Source organism: Symsagittifera roscoffensis, chromosome 1 (genome assembly GCF_963678635.1).
Source record: "Symsagittifera roscoffensis chromosome 1, txSymRosc1.1, whole genome shotgun sequence".
Classification (NCBI taxonomy): domain Eukaryota; kingdom Metazoa; phylum Xenacoelomorpha; order Acoela; family Convolutidae; genus Symsagittifera; species Symsagittifera roscoffensis.
The window spans coordinates 68,833,021-68,858,107 of NC_087062.1; the positions used below are offsets into that span (position 1 = coordinate 68,833,021).

At 31.0% G+C, this 25,087-nt stretch overlaps 1 protein-coding gene across 2 annotated transcripts; it reads right to left on the reverse strand.

Moving 5' to 3' along the window:
• Positions 1-263: 263 nt before the first annotated feature.
• LOC134856948 (uncharacterized) lies at positions 264-20,166 on the reverse strand. 2 transcript variants are annotated; one of them, XM_063873244.1, is made up of 4 exons: positions 19,974-20,166; positions 19,558-19,725; positions 2,846-2,983; positions 264-548 (listed from the first exon to the last, which is right to left on the reverse strand). In XM_063873244.1, the coding sequence occupies exons 1-4, from the start codon at positions 20,106-20,108 to the stop codon at positions 360-362; spliced, it is 630 nt and encodes a 209-aa protein (XP_063729314.1). In that variant the 5' UTR covers positions 20,109-20,166; the 3' UTR covers positions 264-359. The 2 variants fall into 2 exon arrangements, with proteins under 2 accessions (XP_063729314.1, XP_063729313.1); XM_063873243.1 differs by having other exon boundaries at positions 2,846-2,986.
• Between the last annotated feature and the right edge of the window lie 4,921 nt (positions 20,167-25,087).

Here is a 25,087-nt window from a genome sequence, read left to right on the forward strand (position 1 = left end):
ATTAGCCTCCTTGCACCAAATTGGAACGATTTCTAAGACGGATTAAATCTCCGCTTACGCGTTAATAGGGCGAGATATATTGCGCGTTAAAATTTGGTTCAAGGAAGCTAATTTCTCATAATTGATTTGAGACTAGGAGCGAAGTTTATCACTTTGTGCTTTATAGGTCGTGTTGGGGGATGGTTTTTTCATAAAAAATCCCAATATTCAAAAAAAGTTTCATTTTATTACATTTGTTTTTTTTTCATGTTTTTAATGCTCAGAAGACCTAGAAAGGCAGTCGAAACATTCAAGGCTTCGCCCTGTTACGACCAGTTTTTGTTATTGTATATCTAAGACTTTTGCATATGGTAAAAAACTTAATCAATATGATTTTCAATAAGTGTTTTGAGAATTCCCATCAAAGCATCTTGTCTCAATCGGAGAATTGATACTTCAGCTTCGAACTTTCTCTTCATTTTTTCACTTTTCATCAAAGCTTCGGCGAGTTGCTCGTTTTCATGGTGCAGTTTGATCAACGTTTTTGCATTGGTTGATTCTTGCATGATCTAAAATGAAGGAAAATTGGAACAAATAGTGAGTTTGAATTTGAACCTACTTTGGTAATTTGAGTAAAGATAAAAGAGACAACTTTGTTTTACAGTTTCTAAAAAAACATTCAAAAAAATTGTTCAGCTTGCAAAGGGCATGCCACGCAAAAACTTTCCAAATTGCTATAAAAAGTGACTAAAAAAGAATGATAAAAAGAAAACAACAACTCAGGAAAGCTCTTTTTATTCTGAATAAAATTTGAGAAAATGTTTTTTTAAAGGTCTGTGATGCTCTAACTTCTTTTAAATTGTTTTGATTTAGTTATAAGATAGAACGACCACTCTTGTTGTTGTTACGACCATTCTCAGAAAAACCTTTTGAGTAGGGTGGGGTTTTTATAGCTCTTTATTGGCCTGGACTCAGGTTCCAAAGAAGTATGTTTCCAAAGCCTTTCTCTTAATAATACACGGTCTGAAAATATGCTGATTATTCTAAATCTTCGTGAAAAGTCTGAATAACCATTCAAGATCAGGCGCAGATTTAATATTGTTGACTAAAAACAAAAGATGTTTTGAGGCGATCCGCCGAAACTTATCAGAGCAATCGGCCGAAAATTGATTCCGCAAAATAGTACCAAAGATTCATCCTGGGTTGATCAAAAATTCTGATCATACAAATTTCGTACATAAAAAAATGCTTATCAGAAAATTTTGTAAAATTCCATAGTTACAAAATTTTAAGAAAATACGAAAATAAGCATTTTTTGTATATGGAAATTGTTGTAGGATAAGCTTTTTTTCATAAAATGAAAAGTTGATTTTTTTCTTAAATTTCTCAAAATTTTTGGGATGTGTCCGTGACCGAAAACAAGTAACTTAAGCCATGGTTCTCTCAAAACTAGAGCAACCAAAGAGTTGATAGTCTGGCATTTACAACGCCTTGTTAGCAAATTGAATTGTGTAGAAATTCTATACTGAAATGGATAGTTTTTTAAATTTTGTCAAAAAACTTTCAAAAAATATTTAAAAAAAAAAATTTTCAGATTATAAGACATTGATCAAGGCATATATAAACATGCCATGCAAAAGAAATAGGAGGTTTTAAGCTCATTTGAGAAAAGTTATTCAGAGATACATAAAAAAGTCATACAATTTTCATGTATGGAAATTGTATGATAAGCATTTTTTTCCAAGAAAATAAACATTGTTTTTTTTTCATCACCAGACTGCTTATTTGGTTCAAATAGCCGCAGAAACTAGTTCCAATCGTTTTTCAATCAATTTTTGAAATAGTATGAAAATTGTATGGCTAGCATTTTTCCATACATTTGATGTATGGAATTGTATGATAAGCATTTTCGGTGTATGGAGTTGTAAGATAAGCGATTTCGGTTTATGGAGGTCAACCCGGGATGTTGACCTCGTTTTGTAGTTTTGTAATTTTATCATCTCTGTTTAGGAAAAAAGAAAAGTTAATTTAAAACTTTCTTGTTCATTCAACTTTCTTTTGATAAATACTGATTCGAATAAGAAACTGCTTCGAATAAGAAAACAATTAGTTTTTGATAAATACTGATTTGAATATGAAACTGCTTCGAATAAGAAAACAATTGGGAGGTACATTCTGCGTTTTTCACAGCAACCTGCTGGTCTTGTTTAAAAAACTACCAAGGTTGGATTTAAGTTGCGTTCAATAGCAAAATTTCTTAAATGTCTTACTTAGCAGCAGGGGCAGATCTAGGGTTTTCTTGAGTGAACGGCGTTTTTCTTAGTTCGATAATTTTTTAAGGTCGACCTCAATTATTTTTTTCTCTCCCAAATCACTGTAAAACCCCAGTTTCCCAAACTTTTTGCACCGCAGGCAAATTAAAAAAAAACAGGCCAAAAAGGCGTTTTTAGGCCCTTTTTGGAATTTTTGAACACAAAGTTGCGTTTTTTCGGCGCGCGCTAACCCTTCAAAGTTAGTATATATTAGTACCAAAAGTGCCTTTAGAAAACTTTAGGGTTAGCCAGCCAACATTGGATGTCTTAAAGTAGTACCAAAGGGGGACACTTTGGGTCGACACTGAGTCGAATCCCTGAGGTGGGATTCCGCCCTGCTTAACAATATGGAGCCTAAAATGGACAAGTTTCAGCTTTCTATTTGGGTGTTTTTTTCTTCTCTCTAACTTCCACTCAGGCTTTTTCGCTGTGAAAAGAAAAAAGTTACTCAAAATCAAAAATCTCAAAGAAAAACATCACAACCTACAATTGATTATTGGCGCCGTAACATTTGCTTCTTGCTTGCGCATGATCTCATTTTTCCTGTATGTTACCTTAAACTTGGCTGCTTGGGATGTCTGTTCTAGATGAGCTTCTAATTGTATTATCGTCCTTTGCAACTCCAAGTTTCTCTGCGACAATGATTCAACCAACACAATCTGCTCGCCCTTCACATCAATGCTTCGTCTTCTCTGCTTGCAATAAGGTCATAAAATTGACTATCGTGAAAAAAAGAAAAAGATAATAACAAACAACTTGATAAACAAAAAGTAGCAGATTGACAAAAAGACAAAAATTAGTATTTTTATTCCGACTTTGCGTTTGGAATTTTTATGATTGGGGTGTTTTTTTTTGTTCAGTGACTTTTTCATATTATCTACAAAATATTGTTGTTTGGAAATAAAGTATGAAGATAAAAATTTCAACTGTGAGGGTTTGAAAGTTGCTGATTTAGCCAATTTGGATAATTAACATGCGTTATACTGGGTTATTGTGGCTGCGGTTTAAACCGTTCCAAGTTGAATTGAGGCAAAAAATTTTTTTCTTCGGATACGGGGGCATTGAAAGCGACAAATAAAAAACATTAAAAAATCTTTCATTTCCATTATCTTCATAGTGAAGTCGGAACATTCAGTGATTTGCCCTGAAACAGGAGCAGTATTACCAGTGGCGTGCACAGAAATTTTTCTAGGAGGGGGAGGGCGGTTTTGCGAAAAATTTTGAAAGATTTGTGGACTTTTTATGGTCGTTAATTGATTTTTCGAGCTGTATAAAAACACTACAAGGACCCTAATTGTCAAAAATTTTCTGCGCCGCAGAAAGTATTTGTCGACACAATAGTTTTTGTCAATTATTTTTGTCTTACTATTTGTTAGTTCTGAATAATTTAATCGCCCCACAGCCACAGAGTGTTTTATCATCTCTGTGACTTTTTGAAACCAAATCAAAACAATTATTTAAATTACTCTATGATATTTGTCACTGAAAATTATTAAAAACTAACTAGTCTTAATCCATGACTAAAAATTACTATAAATTGCAAAGCTGAATCCATTCTTAGTTGCAGTAAGAGAGGTTATAATAAAGATTGAAGTCAGTTGCTTTCTTCTCTCCTCTATCCTCGCGATAAACCAGTGTATCTCTAGATCTATTGAGCTAAGAAATACTGAGACTAAGACATAAGAGTTAGATTAGGATCGGCATTAGACTAAGAAGTTGTACGAACCTATCAGACCGAAAAAAAAGACGTAACGAGCAGATGGTGTACCCGTATCCAAACTTATTCTATGAGAAGGGCATCCTGCACCTAAACTCATCTGGTGCGACATCAACGAGTGTCGAGCAGATATAACAAAAAGCTAATTTTTGGAAAAACCAAATATAACGAATAAAATTGACAATCAATCATTAGCTTACTTACACGTCTCAATAAGTCTAATCGAGCCCAGCAAATTTTGAAAACCAAAACCTTCTCTGTTATTTCGAAATAAAACTTGGTTGTTTTTGAGATAAAAATTATTTCGGATATGAGTTTTTGATAAGAGACCTTGCACTCAGAATCAACATATTTCATTATCTGAGCATCATTACTACAATGTTGTCTCGTCAGTTTAAAGTTGGCTGTGAAAATTTGATGATGAGAATGCAAAATCCATTTCTGCAAGCTGCGTCTGTGAACTAAAAACTGCCCTGCAAGCCATTAAGCAACTTGCATCCAGAAGTGCTCACAATTCATTCAACAGCATTGATTTTATTTAAAATTGAGATAGTGCTTTAGAGATTTAATAAAGTTGTCTCCGAGAAAATCACTTTGTGCTGTTCTTCTGCTCACTCTTCAACTGATGAAAAAATTGATTTTTTTTTGAGTCCACAGTTCAAAATTTCTACACCTTTCGTTTGTCCAAAAAATATACTTCGCTTGACTCTGTGAAAACTTTAAATCTAAAAACGAGTAAAAAAACAAATCCAAACAGGTAGATAATAGATGCAAAGTTTTGCAAGAAAATAAACTCAATTAGATAAGTAACCGCAAAAGGTATCTGGAGAAAATCTCAAAATTAAACCAGAATGAAAATACTCACAGTATACACGGGAATACCTGCAGCCAATGGAAAAATCAATGCGCGCCGCTGAGTGTGGAACTATTGATGGTGGGGGATGGGGGATGCAAAGAATTATTGATTTATAATAAGAAACAGCTGCGGAGATAAATAGAAAAGAACCAAAACCTTATCGAGCTGCTCAGCATTTTTTAAAAACAAAACTTACTTTTTTTCGTACTGTATTTTACAATATTTTAAAAGAATGATTTTTTAATTTTTTTTTCTAGTTTTTTTCCGCTTGCTTAAGGTTTGCATTTCAATTTTAAGAAAAAAAGAATTTTTTTCAATCAAACTGATCTGTTTTCAAAAAACAAAATCGAGCCGTCCGATAACTCAATGAGCCTCTCACAAGATATGTGACTTTAAGACACTAATGATCTTAAAGTTTCTCTTAACCATCTCATCTCAAATACTGATGAATTGGAATCACTCTGAAACCCTTTCATTCACAAAGAGTGGAAGAGAGATTCCTATCACGGGACCTCTCCCCCAATAAACTTCTGGACCATCTAAACTCAAATACTGCTGGGGACTTTTGAACCAAATTCTGAATCAAGCTATGATTTCAAGTAGTATATGTGTGAGGCGATCAGAGGGGTGGATGATGACCCCCCATGTATTAAAATAGGGTATAGAGTATCCGGTCATCACCCTATGTATTGAGATAGGGAATCGATTTCACAAGGTTTAAATATAGGGATTGGGTTTCCCAATGTATTAAGACAGCAGGTTTCAGATGGTAAGGTTTCAGATGGTAAGTTTCGGAAAATTGTTCGGCGCCCGAATTTCCCCTGTATAGTGTAAAGATTTCCCTATGTATGAGAATTCAGTGTAGGGAATTGAGAAATGGTAAGATTTCAGTGTGATGGTAAGAAAAGGGTATTTCTTGGATTTTGTCTGGAAATGTCTATTTTTTTCGCAAAAATCTCAGCACGCGTTATGTAATTGAGGGGAATTACGGTTGATTGTGTAATGAAAGTATTATTTTTTTAATGGATCAAGTTAAATCAATGATAAGATGGGCAAAAATTTGGATTTCTTATCAAAAAAATTGAAAATTTTTTCAAAAAACTTCAAAATACGATAAGAATTGATGTAATTTGACTTAAAAACTGTTTTATTGGATGATCTTACTTTTTAAAACAGTTCTCAATCCAGCTGAAGATATGCTGAAACCTACTAAAACTTCGGGAAAAAATGCAATATTTTCAAGTTTTTGGAAAGATTACAAAAATTTCAAAGTTTTTGGAAGGAGTTGCAAACTTTTCAAAATTTCCGGAAAAAATTGCAAATTTTCGTAAAGAACTGCAGAAATCTCAAGGTTTTGGCTAGTTTGTTGTTGCTTTTGATCTAATTGAATAAAAAGTAAAAATGTTTAAAATTTAAAATTAAGCTCAAACTGTATTTCAATTGGCATCATGTTGAGACACTAATACAAAACTTTGAATGGAAATATGGATTTCTCCACAATTTTCTCTCAAAATATTGAAAAACGAAAAAATTTACCCTATTTTTGGCCAAAAAAGTGGTTTGTATAATGCTCTGAACAAGTTAAGTTCACATTAGCCAAATAAAAATTGATACTTCCAATTTCTCAGGAAAATAAGGTCTTTAATCGTAATTTTCGAAAAGTAAAAATTAATCAAATCTATCCAAAGTTTTCCATTTTTATTCTTTAATTTGTGCAGTTAACTGGTTTTTTGTTCATTTCAAGGAGAATTGACCTTAAAACTATCAGTTTAATTGAACAATAGGAGCAATTTTCAATGAAGTTTATAGATCAAACTCGATGATCCAGCTCCTCCTCAGTTTTTTCTCAAAGAATAACCCAAACTTGTACAAAAATTACAATTTCTGAGACGTTTTTTAACATTACAAAAATAAAAAAATTCAGATCAGTGATAAAAATTGAACAATTTACTGCTAAAATTGACTAAAAATGGGCTTTTTTTCTCTTAACACTATATTAGATTGTAAGATATTCAACAAAGTCTTCTTCAAAACTGATGATTATCTCTCTGTTGCTTCTACAATATAATTTTCATGGTTTTTCCGTAGAATTTTTCTATGTCCTAAACTTATTCTTGCTTTCTGCTTTTTCCTTGTTTTCGCTCCTGAACTCACCTTGCGAGAAAATTTAGTCAGAACTGAGGAATTTAGGAGAAAATAGTATCAATTCAACGAATAATTTGTTGGCAGAGATAAAATTAGAACTGATAACGTCTAATTATTATCATGTAACTTGTACATTTTCTCCTTTAGGTTCCCTTCTTTAGTTGTAACAGCAAAATATTTTAGCAAAAACCCATCTTTTGGAATCATAAACTATCACTTTTCTTGCAAAATAGTTTGTAAATCGCTTTTTCTTCTTGATTTTTGTCGGAAGTTTTCTCAAAAATGTCGAAGTGAGAGAGAATCGGTGCTATTTTAACGATTCGAAAGCCAATATATAATTTGAGAATATATATTTTTACGTTGACTTCTTAGAACAAATTAAGAGCAGCTCTATTTTTTATAATCTGCAAAACCTTCGGAAGTAGAATTACGCAAGGGAACTTAGTTCCATTTTTCTGCAACATTTATAACATCTACAAGATCTTTTCTCAAAAACATAGATTATGGGAAAAAAATCTTGGTGCAAACTGTAACAATTGATAATTTTTTTGCGAAATTTAATAAGCAAAAACTCAATAATTCAACGTAATTTTCTAATTGAAAAAAAAATTGAAGCTAAACAGAACTAAATTTTCACTGTGTGTCTAATGGAAAATTTTTTTGTTAAAATTCATAAAATTAAGAGATTATACATCTGGATCTGCTAGAGTATTAGTATGTTTAGAGTTTTACTGCAGGCTCCATACTATTTGCTCTAAAAAATTGTCTTCATCAATTTTTTTTATCCAAAAGAATGAAACGTAAATCTTGAGAGCAAATTTTTCATTTATGCTTCATGTATCATCTTCCAAAAGATATTGGAGTTGGGTTTACTTCTCTAAATTTTATTTTAAAAAAATCTGAATTTTGATATAAGTTAACCTACTATATCGAATGATAAAAAATTTTCCAAACATAACACTTTTATTTATGTTGGATTTTTTCTCAAGATATAATATAAAAGCAAAATTTTGTTTAAAAAAATCTCTAAACTCCTGATGAATTCAATTAAGTTTCTATCGTAATTTGATATTTTCTCAGTTGCTGCTTCATCTAAAATCTTCCAAATTAATCCAATTTGAACAAAGTTTAAATTGAAAATTGAAATTTGAGAAGAAAATGTACCATTTCACCGAATGTTCATTAATCCGAAGCCGAAATAATAATACCATAAATTCTTTAAAAAAAAAAATTCAAAAAATTTTCCCAACCGGATAAATGTATATTGCTGTTTCAACTCTGAATTTTTATATTGAAGTATGTTTTTGGTTGAGAATGATGTATCTAATTATTATCTTGAAGTTTTCAAATGTTAGCAAAACAAACATTTTTTCATTTTTTTCAGGTCAGTTATCAATTTCTTTTCTGAATCGTAGAAAAAAAGCAAAAGGAAATCATAATCCTTAGTAAATCAATCCACAACATCTGCTACGCACTACTCTGTGATTACTTTTACCAACATCAAGCAAGGAAAACTTTAAAATGGTCACTGGGCAAAACCTTTCAATTAATCGATGTTTTATTAATATCCAGTTTTTTATAGTATTTCAACAAATAATTCAGCACTCATTAGCGTATGTGATTCACTTTTACTACAAATTTATCGCAACAAAATCCCGCATGCTTGCAACCTATGGAGCTTTTACAGTAGATTAAAGATTTTTGGATCAATTTCCATTGAAAGTTTCACGACAATTTGAACTCAATTGTTGCTGGTTTATCATCAATCAGAACCTTTGATTATAAAAAAGAAATGACAAAACAAGAGAAATGATGAAAAAACTGTATAAGTTTTACTAGAGTTTTTTTTCAAATTTATTGAATAGACTTTTCAGATACAGTAAAAATTATTTTTCAAATGATTTTCTCCTAGGTTTTTATTAAAAATAGATTAATTTTACCTTCTCTTGCAGTGTGTTTGGGGAAGGCTGAGCACATAATTCAACATTATAATGGCAAGAATAAAGCTTCTTCTTGATATAATTAGTAAGTTCTTTGCCGATATATGTATAAAAATTACAATTGGAACACTTTAAAACGTCACAGTGCTTTCGATGTCTTGATGCGTGTAAGCGAGTGTATTCTCTGCCACATTCAAGACATGCAATTCTTTTGTTTCTACTCAGTGACGGCATCTCAGTAACTAGAAAAATAAAAAATGGGAGATTTAGAATGGCCCAAGTTTTTAGAAAAAAAATGAATAGCCTCAAAAAATGAAAAAAAAAGTGATTAAATACAGCAAATTTCTAAACCAATTGTTTTTAACGTGAAAGAAAATCAGAATAGATATGCTATTTTGCCTAGCTGAAAAAAATAATCCAATCTAACCACGGAGTTTTCGAAAGTTTTGCTATCAACCAATCAGAATAGAGCCTTAATTATAAGGAAATTTTTATCTTTTCTGATATCAACCAATCAGAATCGAGCTTCAATGGTCATGGAATTTTCAAGCAAATTAATGTCAACCAATCAAAAATGAGTTCTACTTCTCATTGATTTTTCAACACTTTTGATATCGATTGTAGATATCAAGGATTCCTTCACAGGTAGTATTTGTGGTAAAAACCAATCAGAATGAAGTATTTGCAGATTTTAAAATACAATAAAGTTAAAATACAAACAAATTGTAGATTAAAACCAAACTATGTTTATAAAACTTCCCAATCAATCATTTTTGTTGAATTGTTCTAACATAACTAACATACACAATTGACTCCAAAGTGAGATAAATGAGATTTCTTGTCTGGTTTAAATTGCTGTTTTCGATACTCAATTCAATTTTTGAAATTTCAATCAAAGTTTTCTCGATTTGTTCTATTTCTAACCTGTGAAAAAAGAAATTACCAAAATATACCTTTTTATCACTTTCTGTGGTATATTTTAATAGAAACAACCGGAAATTTTTAAAATTTGGATAATCAATTTAAATATATTCGGATAAATCTAGATTTTGTATTTGTATCAAATTCAAAACAGTTATCGAAATGATGTTCCTTATCTTGAATATTTGTTTCATTCGCTTAGTTCATTCGTTTGTTTCATTCGTTTCATTCGAGACTCTTCCATTTGTTTGTTTTGTACTGGTCGACCACTCAACCTGAGTCAGTTCTTCTAAATGAAAACATTGTTGATAAATCTGGCAGTACTCTTGTTTTCTGAAATCTGCTCTCCATCTTTTTTAACAGAATTATTGAGCTTTCTGTGTTCCTATACAAGTTAAACTAATACAATCTCTACCAGCGTCATCTGTCCACCACTCTTTTTGTTTTTTTTGTAGTAGTTCAACCTTAAAATCTGATAAATGTTCATTTCAGACATTGAAAACGCATTTGATAGAAACATAATTTTTTTTTGCTGAAATAAGCAAAGAAACTTGAATTGTTAGATCATTTTTAATTTATTTTGTAATAACAATCACCATAAAATTTTTTCCCTATGTGAAATCTAATCAGTTTTTAGGAATTTAATGTAACCAATCAAAAACTTAAATTAAGGCAATTGAAAACAACCAATAAAATTCAGAAATTCGAAATTTAATAATAATAAGGTTTTCAACTAAATATACCTTCCTGTTCGTAATTTTGTTCAAATAAAACAAAAGTTACTAAAAGTTTGATAAAAGCAGTAATTAAATTATTTTTTCTACAATTTGCTAAACAAATACTGGAAAATCAATTGATAATTGGTTAATGTTTTAAGTCAATTTTGTGTTTTGTCTGACTTTTCCTCAGATCTCCCAGCTCTAAATGTACACTTCAGGAACAAAAAATAGTTTTGAACCAATAACGTTTGAAATACCAAACATACAAAATATCTTAAGCATTACTGAGCTTTACAATTATCATTAAACAAAAAGCCTCCCAAAATTCGGGACAGTTCTTTGAAGGCGTTCCAAGTATAATTGATATAGGCAACTTGTTTCATTGCTTTATTCTATTTTGCCGTAAAGAGTCGAATCTGAATGTAGGGTGGCTTGTTCACACTGTACTTTTTGATTGTGACACACACCCTTCTCATGTTGTATGTTAATATTTCATATACTCTATTACAGATGTCCAGCTCCTGATCTATAGTTGATTCTTTGCCAGATTTGGCTTCATATATAGGTACGAGTCTAAGGTTTTCAGCATCGTGAATAACAGTATTCCGGATTGCCAATAATGCTTTACCTTCTTTTTCACTAAGATAGACTTGTTTGGATTTTTCAAATTGTCCCAAAGTGTTAATTTTTAATAGTTGAAAGCAGGGTTCAAAACAAAATTTCGCATTGTAGGATTTTTGGAACCAAAGAAATCTACCAATTCTTGTTTGATATTTTGAAAATTCAATATAAATGGGACTACTGTGTTTTCTTGAGTACATTTCTGAAGAGTAAACTGATCAGATGAGGAGAAATGAGAGAAATTATTTTGAGATTAAATGAAAACGGAAGTAAACAAAATGAGTAATCGCGATTTCCATATCTGGAAGTGTTAACAAATATGGTTTTATATGTGTTTTCTCTATACGGAAAGTGTGTAGGCTTTACTTCTCCTATATAAATCCACAACTTTCTGCAATAATCTTAAATCCCAATGGCAGCTGCTATGTGTCAAGCTCTTCCCAGCTTTTATTCAGATTATTGTAAAAATTAGCCCTTTTTGTTTCCGTTTCCAGTGATTTTTACGAAAAATACATAGTAACACATGATTATTGTGTCTCTACCCACAACTCTTCAACTTCTTTGGAGAATTGTAAGTTCCAGTTGGTTTTAATAGGAATACCTCTTTCCCAAATGCTTCAAAATTAGATAAATATGTACAAATATATCAAGAAATTGACTGTCTTTACACTTTATTCAAATACAGATTCTATTCAAGTATTGTTACGTCAAGAGGAGAAATGTTCAATCAGCTTAGTCGAGTAATTCAACATATATTACGATGAAAAGGAGCCGAAAAGATACCTAGTATTGCAAGAAACGACTAATTCGGAAAAACTTCAAGAGACATTATTTATGTTCCAATCAGAAACTGGCTTCCACACCAACTCTCGGTTCAGCGTTTTTGAATAGAATCCGAAAAGTTCAAAACTCAAAATTTGAACCTGGTTTGTTCAAGATTATTGATTGCTTTATTGATTGTCATGGTTCTGTGCATAGTGAATATGTAAGCTTTGTGATAAAATAATCAATTGTCTTCCAATGTGCTCTTAAAAACTTACACTGATAAGTCCTTAGAAAACGAAGCTTTGGTTCAGGAACACTTAATTCAAAGGAACAGAAAAACCAATTTACAATTAAATGGGAAACTTAAAGAAATGTGTAAAAAACAAAAATTGAGTTATTTTTCGAGTTCCTTGTCACTTTCTTCTTCATGTGCCACACCATGTTTTCTTCTAAACAGAGCTAAGTTAAGCTCTATAACTTTCAATTTTTCTTTCTTGTACCTTCTATCACAAATTGTTTCAATTTTTCGCCAATCATCTAGGAAAATTCTTAAGGGACTGCAAGACTTCTTCGGATCTCTGTAGAAGATGTCAAATTCAACCAATTTTTCAAAAATAGTCATTTGTAGTAAATGTTCACTTGTAAGCAAATGAAAACTATTTCCGTATCCCACATCCACAACTTCATCAAATAATGTTCGTTTGAACCAGATGAAAACCCGTACTTTTTTCTCGAAGGTGACTTATACACAGCCAATTCTTTTCTAAATTCTGTAACTCTTTATTTTAGAGTTCTCTCCATTCTGATATATCTATATTAACCTGCTCTCTAGCCTGGGAGATTTTATCAAAATTGAGAATCTTGACAGTTTCGGTACCAATTTGAAACTGGATGCAGTAACTCGCCCGTTCGATCAGATTGGTTTCAACGTGTGAGATAGATTTCCGTTTCTTCTAAAAATTCTTTTCATGTTGGTAAATTGAACTGAACTGCAAGATATTTTCAAAAAAATGCAATACATTTTTTCAGCTGTAGTTTTTGCTAAATTTCTCAAAAAACTATCGGAACTCCTTCAAAAATTTTGCTAAACTTGGTTGACTTTAATTGTTTCTAGAGGGTTTTGTAGAATGAGAGTTTATTGTTGTCCTGAAACTAATTTTGAAAGGTTTTTTAAAAAGGAAGATTTTCCTTGAAAACTATTCCTATTATTTACAAACTTGGTTGCGTATCTTTATTTAGATTTAAAATACCAGCAAAATAACTAAAATCCACAAATTTTTTCATCAACCTCTTCACCTTACATTTAATTCTGGAATTCTGATTGGTTAAATTTTAGGGGTTATTTCTAGAATTTAGAAAATTGAGAAAAATCTAGAAGTTAATGTGTAATGACTTCTCATAAAAGTCAAGGATTTAAGCTGTAGATTCTAAAAATTAGAAAATTCTAGAATTTAATAATGACGTCAAATTCTCTGGTGGAAATATTCTACAGTTTTTACTCTTCCATAAAAATTAAAGTTTAATGACGTCACGTTCTCAGGTGGAATTACTTTTTTTTAACCTAAAAAATTCAAAAGACGCCTTCTTAGCTCTGTAGAGAATCATGTCAGACCCTCGGAATGGCTTTTTTCAAAATTTTTTTCTCATGATAATTGAGTATTTGTGACAAGAATCTTGTCAAATTTAGTTTTTTTCCAGCTTGAACAAATTTTAACATAAGAATGTAAATAATTTTTATTACGAGTACCAAATATTATCATAAGAGTTTTTGCAAGATGCTAAAATATCGACGAATTTTTTCGTTAAAATGCACGTTTTATCTTGGTTTTTTCGAAAAATTATTTAAAATTTTAACTTTATTTCTTAAATGATGAGGCGAAAAAGGGAAAATTTTAATATAAAAGGCATGTTGACTTATTGCTTAGAAAAATTCTACATTGATGACTTTCATTGCTATTCCTAATGTTAATACCTTTGTTTTCTATTGTTTCTGATCAGCAGACATGCAAAAATTAGTTTTCTGAAGGATTCAATTTTGAACAAAAACTTCATAAAGATTAGTAATTAACAATTAAGAAAATTTTTTTCACTTTTTCACTAGAATACAAAAAGTGTTTCAATTTTTTCAGCAAGATGTGAAAAATGTTTCAATTTTTTCAAGCGCTTGCGAAAAGTGTCTCATTTTTTTTTGTACAAATGCGATAATTTTTTTGCTTTTTTGACAAGATGCGAAAAACGTTTCACATTTTTTGACAAGATGCAAAAGTTTTTCAATTTGTTCAACAAAATGCGAAAAATGTTTCAATTTTTTTTGACAAAATGCGATAAGTGTTTCACTTGTTTCCTACAAAATGCTAAAAATCTTTCATTTTTTTGACAATAAGCGGAATATGTTTTACTTTTGTTTTGCAAAATGCGAAAATTGTTCCATTTTTTCAACAAAGTGCGAAAAGTGTTTGAGTTTTTTTTTTGTCAAGATAAAAAACCATCAGGTATTTTTCACTTGTGTACACTTTTTTTATTGTTTTTTTAATTTGTGTGCAAAAATAACCAAGTTTCTCAACATGTGTGCGAGTTCGGAGGATTAAATTAAGTTCTAATTGTTTTTCTTTGATTTATCTCATCTATTCTCATAATTAAAATGAAATTTAAGAAATTAATTGGTTACAAAGAACGAAGTTAATGCCAAACAACAATTATTTACAAAAAAATTCAATCACAGAGCTGTCGAGAGTTCTCGAGGTTTTCAATAAAACGCAGAGCAGGACTAGGTTGTAGTGGTTGTTGTGGTGTTGGAGTCGTCATTGTTTCGGAGAAACCCTAATCTTCATCTATTGTGATGGGGTTTTCGGCTGATGCTGCTTCCTCCCAAGGAAAAAGGAAGTCGTCGACTCGTTGAGCCACAAATCTTGAGTCAGGAATCTCGGTGTAGTTCATTCCCACATGCTCAGAAACTTCCTCCACCATTTGCATTTCTTCAAGTTGACTCTCTGTCATGGGTACTTGTGTCATATGATGCTCGTTGAAATCATTTTTCGCATCACTTCCCCCAAGTGCCAGACTTAGATTGGGATGTCCATTTGTGCCAGAAAAGCTCCAGAGACTGTTTCTCGCACTTTAATTTGTACTAGATCAGGCGAAAATTCAACAGAGTACATGAGGTTGTTGTTTTGCACTGAAAATATAATTTTGAGCAATAAGTTGGGTTAAAGAGTTAAAACAGGAGAGAACTGAGAGAGAGGGTAGCTGACGGAAGATAAGTTGAAAAAAAGGTATTTAGCGCTGAGGGAGAAGGTAGTTGGCGGTAGTTTAGTTGAAAATAAAATGACTTTTAGTTAGGGTTTAGGGGTACCTTCAACTGGTATGTGTGGGTTTGACCAATCAGAACTGAGTTTCCTTATTCGGATTGGAGTCGTGTTCAAATAGATTTCAGCTTCCTTCTATGGATTTCTTGGATAAAAGTTGGGTCCAATCGGAAACAAAGCTCCATTTTAGGCAAAATCGTTTCCAATTACAAAAATGTTCATTTTTGTTCTAGTTTTCGTATCCAATCAGAGGAGCCTTTCAAGGGCTTAAATCTTCCAAATAAGTAAAAATATACAAAAAAGGAATCGCAAAAATAAATGACCAAAAATTATTTGCTGTAAGAATAAGAAATATTGCCGATATAAGTAACAAAAGAATAGCAAACAAGTAGCATTTCCGTAATTTTTTTCCATGAAAATAATTGATATTTTTGTATGTAATTAATGAGAAATTGTTGATTTTTGAGTAGATAGTCAAATTTTTTCATTTTGATGTAAATTTAGGAATATAACTCAAAAATGATCTATTTTTCAAAGAAAGTCTCTAGAAATCTGATTCCAAACTTAATCAAGCAGGATTTTGAGCTTTGAAAATCCTTAAGGAAATGCAGGAATAAAGAACTTTGCTGGGGACGTTTTACAAAGTTGGGTATCGGGTAGGGGATAAAATTTTTTTTTATATATTATTGTACGACTTTTTGATTAATTTAAAATTCTCGACAATAAACAAAATTTTTTTTATTGTGAGGTGTAATTCAGCCGTAAGTTTAAAACTTTGATACGCAATTTGTGGATCAAAAGTAAACTCTTTGATTAAGCAAATTTCCCTAAACAGACCTTTACTTAGTCGGAGAACTATATTTTGGACAACATAAACGATCAAAAAATTGTGAAAAAAAAAGTCAACATCTATTTCATCAATGAGAAAATCAAGTGGAATTTTTTCTGTTTTCTTGTAGAGTGACTCGAAGAAGTTCAAATGTTTTTTGATAGACATTTTTCAAATAATTATTAAAGCTTTTAAAAATTGATAAACAGTGCACTTAAGAAAATGCTGGATTCTGATTTGATTGATATCCAACAAACAGTGATACCAAAAAAAATATTCAATTCTGGTTGTTTGATTTCAAAATTGTTGAATTATTCTTGAGAATAGAACTCAATTTTGATTGATTGGCCTTAAGTTTATTGAAAATTGCATGACCATTGATAGTCGATTCTGATTGGTTGATAGCAAAACTTTTGAAAAACTCCATGGTTAGATTGTTGGATGAATTTTATTTCAGCTAGGCTAAATAGCATATCTATTCTGATTTTCTTTCACGTTGAAAACAATTAGTTAGGAAATTTGCTGTGTTTAATCACTTCTATTCATTTTTTGGGGCTATTCAACTTTTTGTTTCGAAAAATGTGGGACATTCTAATTCTCCCAATTTTTTTCTTCTTTTTGAGATGCCGTCACTGATTAGAAACAAAAGCATGTCTTGAATGTGGCAGAGAATACACTCGCTTACACGCATCAAGGCATCGAAAGCACTGTGGCGTTTTGAAGTGCTCCATTTGTAACTTTTATACATTTAGCAGCGAGGAACTTACTAATCATATCAAGAAGAAGCATTATTCTTGTCAACATATTATTAAATTATGTGCTCAGCAACCTCAAAACACACTCCAAGAGAAGGTAAAATTGATATAATTTTAATAAAAGTTTAGTGGAAAGTACTTTGAAAAATAATTTTTACTGAATCTGAAAAGTCTATACAGTAAATTTGAAAAAAAATTCCGGTAAAAATTAAACAATTTTTTCATCATTATTGAAAGGTTCTGATTGATGATGAAACCAGCAACAATCGAGTTCAAATTGTCGTGAAATTTTCAATGGAAATCGATCCGAAAATCTTTACTCTACCATAAAAACTCCATTGGTTGCAAGCTTGCGGAGATTTTGTTGCGACAAATTTGTAGTGAAAGTGAATCACATACGCTAATGAGTGCTGAAGTATTTGTTGAAGTACTATTAAAAACTGGATATTTATAAAACATCGATCAATTGAAAGGTTTTGCCTAGTGTCCATTTTAAAGTTTTCCTTACTTGGTGCTTGTAAAAGTAATCATAGAGCAGTGCGTAGCAGATATTATGGATTGATTTATTAACAATGTTGGTTCTCTTTTGCTTTTTTTCTACAGTTTAGAAAAAAATTGATAACTGACCTGGAAAAGATGAAAGAATGTAATTTTACTTCAACTAGAAATTCAGAATTGGAACAGCAACATACAGTTATCAGGTCGGGAAAGTAATTAAAAGTTTTTTGAAAAGAATTTATGGTTTTAATTCTGCTTCGAATTGATCAACGTTCCTTGAAAAGATACATTTTCCCCTCTAAAGCTCAATTTTCAAATAAAACTTTGTTCAAATTGGATTAAGTTGGAAAATAGTAGATAAAGCAGAAACTGAGAAACTATCATATTGAGATAGAAACTCAATTTAATTCATTGGGAGTTTAGAGATTTTTTAATTAAAATTTAGCCTATATATTACATCGTGAGAAAAAATCCAACATAAAAGTATAATGTAAAACATGTAATAAGCAGAAAGCAAGAATAAGCTTAAAACATAGAAATTTTCGACCGGAGAACCATGAAAATTATGTTGTTGAAGCAACAGAGAGATAATCAACAGTTTTGAACAAGAATTTTATGGTCAATTTTAGCCAAACAATGTTCAATTTTTATCAATGATCTGAAACCTAATATTATTAATAATGTTAAAAACGTCTCAGAAGTGGTAATTTTTGTACAAGTTTGGATTATTCTATTAGAAAAAACCGAGGAGCAGCTGGATCATGGAGTTCGATCTAGAAATTTCAATGAATATTGCTCTTATTGTTCAATTGAATTGAGATTCTTAGGTAAATTCTCCTTAAATTGAACAAAAAACAAGTTAATTAAACAAATGAAAGGTTAAAAATGGAAAACTTTGGATAAATTTGACTAATTTTTTCTTCTCGAAAATAACGATTAATTACACTATTTTCCCGAATCGATTCATCTAATATGAGCTTCACATGTTCAGAGCATTATGTAAACCACTTTTTTGCTAAATTTAGGGTGAATTTTATCGTGTTTCGTTATTTTGAGAGAAAATTGTCGAAAAATCCATATTTCTATTCGAAGTTTTGTATCAGTGTTTCAACCTGATGCCAATTGAAATACAATTTGAGCTTAATTTTAAACCCTAAACGTATTTATTTTTTATTCAATTAGGTCTGAAGCAACAAAAAACTAGCCAAAACCTAGAGGTTTCTGCAGTTCTTTCAGAAAAAAATTGCAATTTTTTCCAAAAACTATGAAACTTTTCAATTTTTTCCTAAAACTTGAAATTTTTGCAATTTTTTTTCAAAAACTTGAATTTTTTCGAAGTTTCAGTAGGTTTCAGCATAGTTTCAGCTGGATTGAGAACTGATTTAAAAAGTAAGATTATCTAATAAAACAGATTTTAAGTCAAATTATATCAAATCTTATCGTGTTCTGAAGTTTTTTGAAAAAATTTTCAATTTTTTTGAATAAAGTTCCAAACTTTTGCCCATCTTACCATTGACTTACCTTGAACCAAAAAAAGCATAAAAATTTCAATACACAATCTACACGTAATACCCACCAATTACATAAAGCGTATTGAGGTTTTTGCGAAAAAACTAGACATTTCTACACAAAAATTCAAAAAATACCGTTTTTCTTACCATTTTCTTACCATCACACTGAAACCTTTCCATTCCCTATCTTAATACATTGGGAAACATATTCCCTATCCTAATGAGTTCTCAATTCCCTACACTGAATTCTTATAGAATTACCAATATTATAAGATTTTTTTGCGGAATCCGGTTTTCAAGTCCTGGCTTTTAAATTCCGCATTGCTATAGACAATAATTCCATTTTTAAAAATTGTTCGTGTGCAAATTCAGCAAAAAACAATTGCGAATTCCCTTTTAAATTAGCGGAAGCCACTTACATTTTCGGGTTACTCGTACAAATTTTGCATTTTCCACATGCAAAGAACAACTAGCTATATTCGCCTGTTGCTGAGCCCGCTATAAAACAAATGCGCCGACAAAACTTGCGTTACAGGTATATGTATGCCGAATCCACGCAAAATTTGTTGGTAGTATACACATACTTTTTAGAACATGTTCAAAGTTTTGACTCTGGAATCCATGAACATCCAGTGCACAGTTTTGCCTCCTAATGATATCCTGGATCCTTTTTATGTATCTCACCTCAATGTCATTATAAGCGCACTCATTTTCAGGTATCGTCGCGATGACATCTAATGTCGTTTCTATGGTCTCGTCAAGCTTCTCTACAGCTGCAGAAATTTTGAAGTTGTCTTTTTCTGTTTCACGGTCGGTTTCATTTTGTGTAATTTCAGCTGCTAAATTATCCAACTAAAAAATTTATGGTTAATACAAATTTTGTAGCTTTCTGTCATCTCGAAGTTATGTAATCAGTTTAAAGCACTAGATTACACTCTCCATTCCATTCGCTAATAATTTTTTACCGGAAAAAATGTATCAATCATTTCCGATTCCAAGACCAAATCAAGAAATGTTTGGTAAACATTCGAATCGAGAATAAAAAAGTAATTATGCAAACTTTTAAAAAGAAGTAAATTACAGGAAATTCATCAACTAACCTGCGGCTGTTCCATTTGCTCAGAGTGATCATTAACATCATAGGTTGATTTTTCTTGAGAGTCAGAAATATTCGTCTCAGATTCATTATCAGAGGGATCTAAAATTTCCATTCTAACCATTTCTTGTTTCTCCATATCGAAACTTAGCAACTTTCCCGTTTATTATAACTCGCGCAAAAATTAGCCAATTCGACTTTTGTAAATAAATTCAACAGAACAATTGAAAAAAATTGCAAAGCACTTGTTGCTATATAATAAATACTCTTCAAAGTAAACCATGTTGCAAATTAAGTGTTGTATTTTCCAAACATCAATGTTTTGTTTGCCTCTGGTTGGAATATCTCACAGAAAAACAACGATGAAGGATATCCCAGTTTTGATACAACAACATACGCCTATCCTTTCATTATACACAGCAATAAATTGTACCTACGATCGCTTTTTTTGCGCAGAGGGCATAGACGCTTAATCCGTAAAAAGATCATTAATGAAATTTATTCCAAACAAGAGCGCTCGTATACCAGGGCAATGCCCTAAATTTTCCGACTGACTTAAAACCATTTAAAAATTGTTTTTTTTTGGTTAATAATTGACAAAATATTTGAGAAAAAGATGTTTTCCACTTTTTCTTCTGCTTATCCCCCCACACTCTAGGTAAAATTATAAAGGTGTGTTGAGCGTCTCCTATTGTGATAAAAGGATCAAAATGCTGGCCTCAATTCAATTTGGAACGCATTAACTCGCTTCTTACGCGTGTTATAAGTATATAGTTGTACTTTAATTGTCTATAACTGTCAAACTTTATGAAACTTTACCAAAAATTAGCAACTTTACAAAAAATAATCGAAGGTAACAATATTTAGCAGACGCTTGAAAATCTGTCGAAAACATCTTTTTGACCAAACATAAATTGACTGAATAAAAAACCACAGCACGCAAAGTTATTACGCACTTCCTTCGAAAGTCGGAAAAATAAATTTACTCTCACATAAATTGACTATCAAATTATTGGGTCGATTTTCGAAGAAAACGGAATTTTTATGCTTGGCGTGGTTTGTTTTGTTCAGTCAATTTTCGATGATCGAAGTAATAATTTTTTATAAAAAACCATTCAAGGTATCGACATCTGAAATATCCTAACTCCAATCATTTTTTTGCAAAAGATTTTGGAGTTTGAAAATTGCCTATTTGGCCATGCTCTGGACTAATTGATGTGGGCTTTGAAGATTTTATTCATAATGCTGCAAGCGTAACGTGATTTTGTTATGCGTGGGGAATAATTCAAAATCGTTCCAAATTGAATTCAGGCTAGTTAATTGGTCATATTAATTTCGTACGACTCACACTTCATCTTTGATATTGGCCAAAAACTATTCGATAAGGACTATAGTGCAGTTGGACCATTCGTGTATCTTTGCCATGATATACGAGCAATGTTTTTTGAGCATGTGATTTTTGCGGTTTTTCGTTCTGTTTTTGCGGAGTGTTTATGTTCTTGGGGTTTTGTTATCTTCAGTCTATTTTCAACTTTTTTCAATTTTTGAATTCAATTAGTTTTTTAATTGTTCTTACTAATTGGCCTTAAATTGTTCTTGCTAATTGGCCAGTGCAGTGATTTTTAAAGGAATCTTTTATATCTTCTTAAAAATGTAGGGAGAAAAATTTGACACAAGTGATTTCTTGCAATTTTATTGGGGCTTGGTATTATTCAATTAGGCCAGTTTGAATTTTTTTAAACAAAAAATCCCCTATATTAGAATTTAATTGCTAGAAAAATTTCCTACTCCTATCTTTTTGAAGTTGTTCCCGGGAATTGCAGTTGTTTCATGAATACGAAACACCAATAAGTTTCAAATTGGCGTATAGAGATTTTAACAAAAGTATTCTACCGACTTTTTGCTTCTAGCTTGAATTTTTGCCCGTAGTTTCAGCTATTGAAAGGATATTATGTCGGTAATTGAGTGAGATTCTTTCACTTGTGATTCCGTTAATAACTTTTGTGTCGTAAACCTATAAAAATTTGCGTGCAGTGTTTTTCGGCGCTATATTTGAAAAACTGGCCCAAAACGTGAGGCAATAGTGCAACATTTGAACTACTATCGCAAGCACTAGTTGAGGCGATAACGCAATGTTTGAAAATTCAGATATATATTTGTCGATTGCGAAATATTTAAACATAAAGGCAAAATTTGGAACACTAAAGCATTATTTGAAAGACTAGTGTGAAAAGTAAAAATGTGCAATAATTGAAATACCTGTCCAAAAATCGAAAAAGTAGTGCACCAATATTGTTGCTACTGTAGTAATTGATCCTTTGTGCAGTATTCGAAACAACGTGCAACAATCGGAACACTAGAGAACAAATGGATTTACATGAATAATAATCAAAACAGTTAAGCAAAACAATGAAAAGAGCATCAATTTTACAGAAAACAGTGCAATTTTTTTGAGAATGATACAATCTCTAACGCAATAAATGAAACTGAAAGCAAATTTTGAAACATATGTGGAAAATTTGATTTCTTTTTGTAATATTTGAAAGACAACTAAATTGTTTGAATTCTTAGTGCAACTTTTGAAGAGACAAGCGCAATATTTGAAACACTAGCGCAAAGGACAAGTGCACTATTAGTTCAATAGACAAGTGAAAATTTCGAAAAAAGTGCAATGTTTGAAACACTCGTGCGATAATTGAAACGCTAGTGCAATAATTGAAATACTCCAGCAACATTCAAAAAGTAAGTGCAATATTTGAAACACCAGTGCATCTTTTCAAACAGTAATGCAAATTTTGCAAATCTAAATTGCGAATGCTAACTCTACTGATGCTAAATTTACAAGGCAAGTGCCACATTTAAAAGACAAATGCAATAAATGAAACGGTTCTGCAATTATTTGAAACCCTAGTGTAAAACTTGAAACACCAGTTCAGTATTTAAAAACTAGTGCAATATTGGAAACTTTAATGCAATATTGAAAATACTAATGCAATTATCGAGATATTAGAGCAATTTGAAAAATACTAGTTCAGATTTTTTCAACGACTGGTGCAATATATATAACTCAGAGCAAATTTTGATTTACTGCTGCAAAATTGATTTACTAGTGCAATATTTGAAAAACGAGAAAAATATTTTACAATTTAGTGCATTTTTTTAGACTCAGCTGCAACAACTGAAACTTTTTTTGCAAAATCTAGCTGCAAAACCCTTGTGCAATAAACGAGAGACAAGTGCAATAAATGAAACACTAAAGCTTTATTTGAGAGCTATATAAATTTTTGAAAAATTATTGCATGATTTATAAAACGTGTGCACTATATGAAAAACTAGTCATGTTTTAAAAAACAAGTGCTTTAATTGAAACAGTAGTAGCATATTTAAAAAACATGCAAATTATAAAATTTTAGTGCAATTTTTAAACGACAAGTGCAACATTTGACACCAGAGCAAAAACGTGCAATATTGAAACACCACTGCAACGTTTGAAATACAACTGCATGATTTGAAGAATTATTGTCATTTCATGTAGGAAAGAAAAGATCAATATTTAAAAAAAGAATGAAATATCGATAGATTAGTGCAGTATTTCAAAAAACACTAGTGCAAATTTTGAAACACTACTGCATAATTTGAAGCATTTTTGCAATAATGGAAATACTAATACAAAATTGAAACACTAGAGTAATTTTAAATTTAGTAGAAAAATTGAAAGAAAACTAGAGCAGTTTTTAAAACAGAAAAGCAGTTTACGAAATCTTAACTCAATATGTGAGTCACTAGTGCAAAATTTAAAAAATACTACTGCAACAATGGAGCAGCACTAGCGCAATAATAGAAACATAAGTAAAGTATTGGAAATACTAGAGAAAAAGGCGAGAAATTAGAGAAGTTCTTAAAACACTTTTGCAATTTTTGAACCTCAAGTGCATTATTTGAAAAACAAGTGCAAAATTGAAATACTAGTGCAATGGTTCATTTACAAGTAGATTATTTGAAAACCTCTTGGATAACATGAAACGCTAGTGCAAGTTTTGAAAAACGAAAAACTATTTCACAAACCAGTGCAATTTTCAAAACTTAAGTGCAATAGTTAAAACACACCGCAAAATTTAAAACACTAGTCCAATAATTAAGAAAACATGTGCGATTTTTAAAACACAAGTGCAATTTTTGAAAAACAAGTGCAATATTTGAAACACCAGTGCAAAAAAGTGCAATATTTGAAACAGCAGAGCAACGATTGGAAAATAACTGAGATAATTGAAGAACTAGTGCCTTTACGAAAGAAAAGATCATTTTTTGAAAAATTAATGAAACATCAAAATAATAGTGAGTATTTGAAAATTAATTGCAAGATTCCAAACTATATTGCAATTTTTGAAACACTACTGCAAAATTCTAAAAACTTGTGCAATAATGAAAATGCTAATACAAAAATTGAAACACCAGAGCAATTATTAATTTTTTGTAGAAAGATTAAGAGAAAACTAGAGCAGTTTTTAAAACAGAAAAAAACAATTTTTGAAACCTTCGCTCAATATTTGAGTAACTAGTGCAATTATTGAACCGGAGAGAAAAATTTGAAACAATTCTGCAAATAATTTTTACCCGTGCAATAAATGAAAAAAGTGCAAAGTTGAAACACTTGTGCAATAATTAAATTACAAGCAGGATATTTGAAACACTTTTGCAAAATTTGAATTCCTTTGCAATACTTCAAAACAAGTAAAATTTCAAAATACTCTTGCAGTGTTTGAAAGAAATTTGCATCAAATTGAAACATTAGTGCAATATTTGAAACAATAGTGCAATATTTTTAACATTGCTGCAATAATTGAAAAATCAGAGCAAGTTCAATCTCTCAAGTTCTACTGCACTATGAAACATAAGTGAAGTAATTGAACAGTTAGTGCAAAATTCGAAAACCCAAAGCAATTTCAATCAGCAGTGCATTTTTTGAAACACAACTGCAATATTTGAACTGCACAATGTTTGAGTAACTAGTGCATTTTTCGAAACAATAAGCACTATTTGTAACAATAAAGAACTATTCCAAAAAATAATGCATTACAAGGAACACTGATGCAATATTTAAAGTAATATGGCAAAATC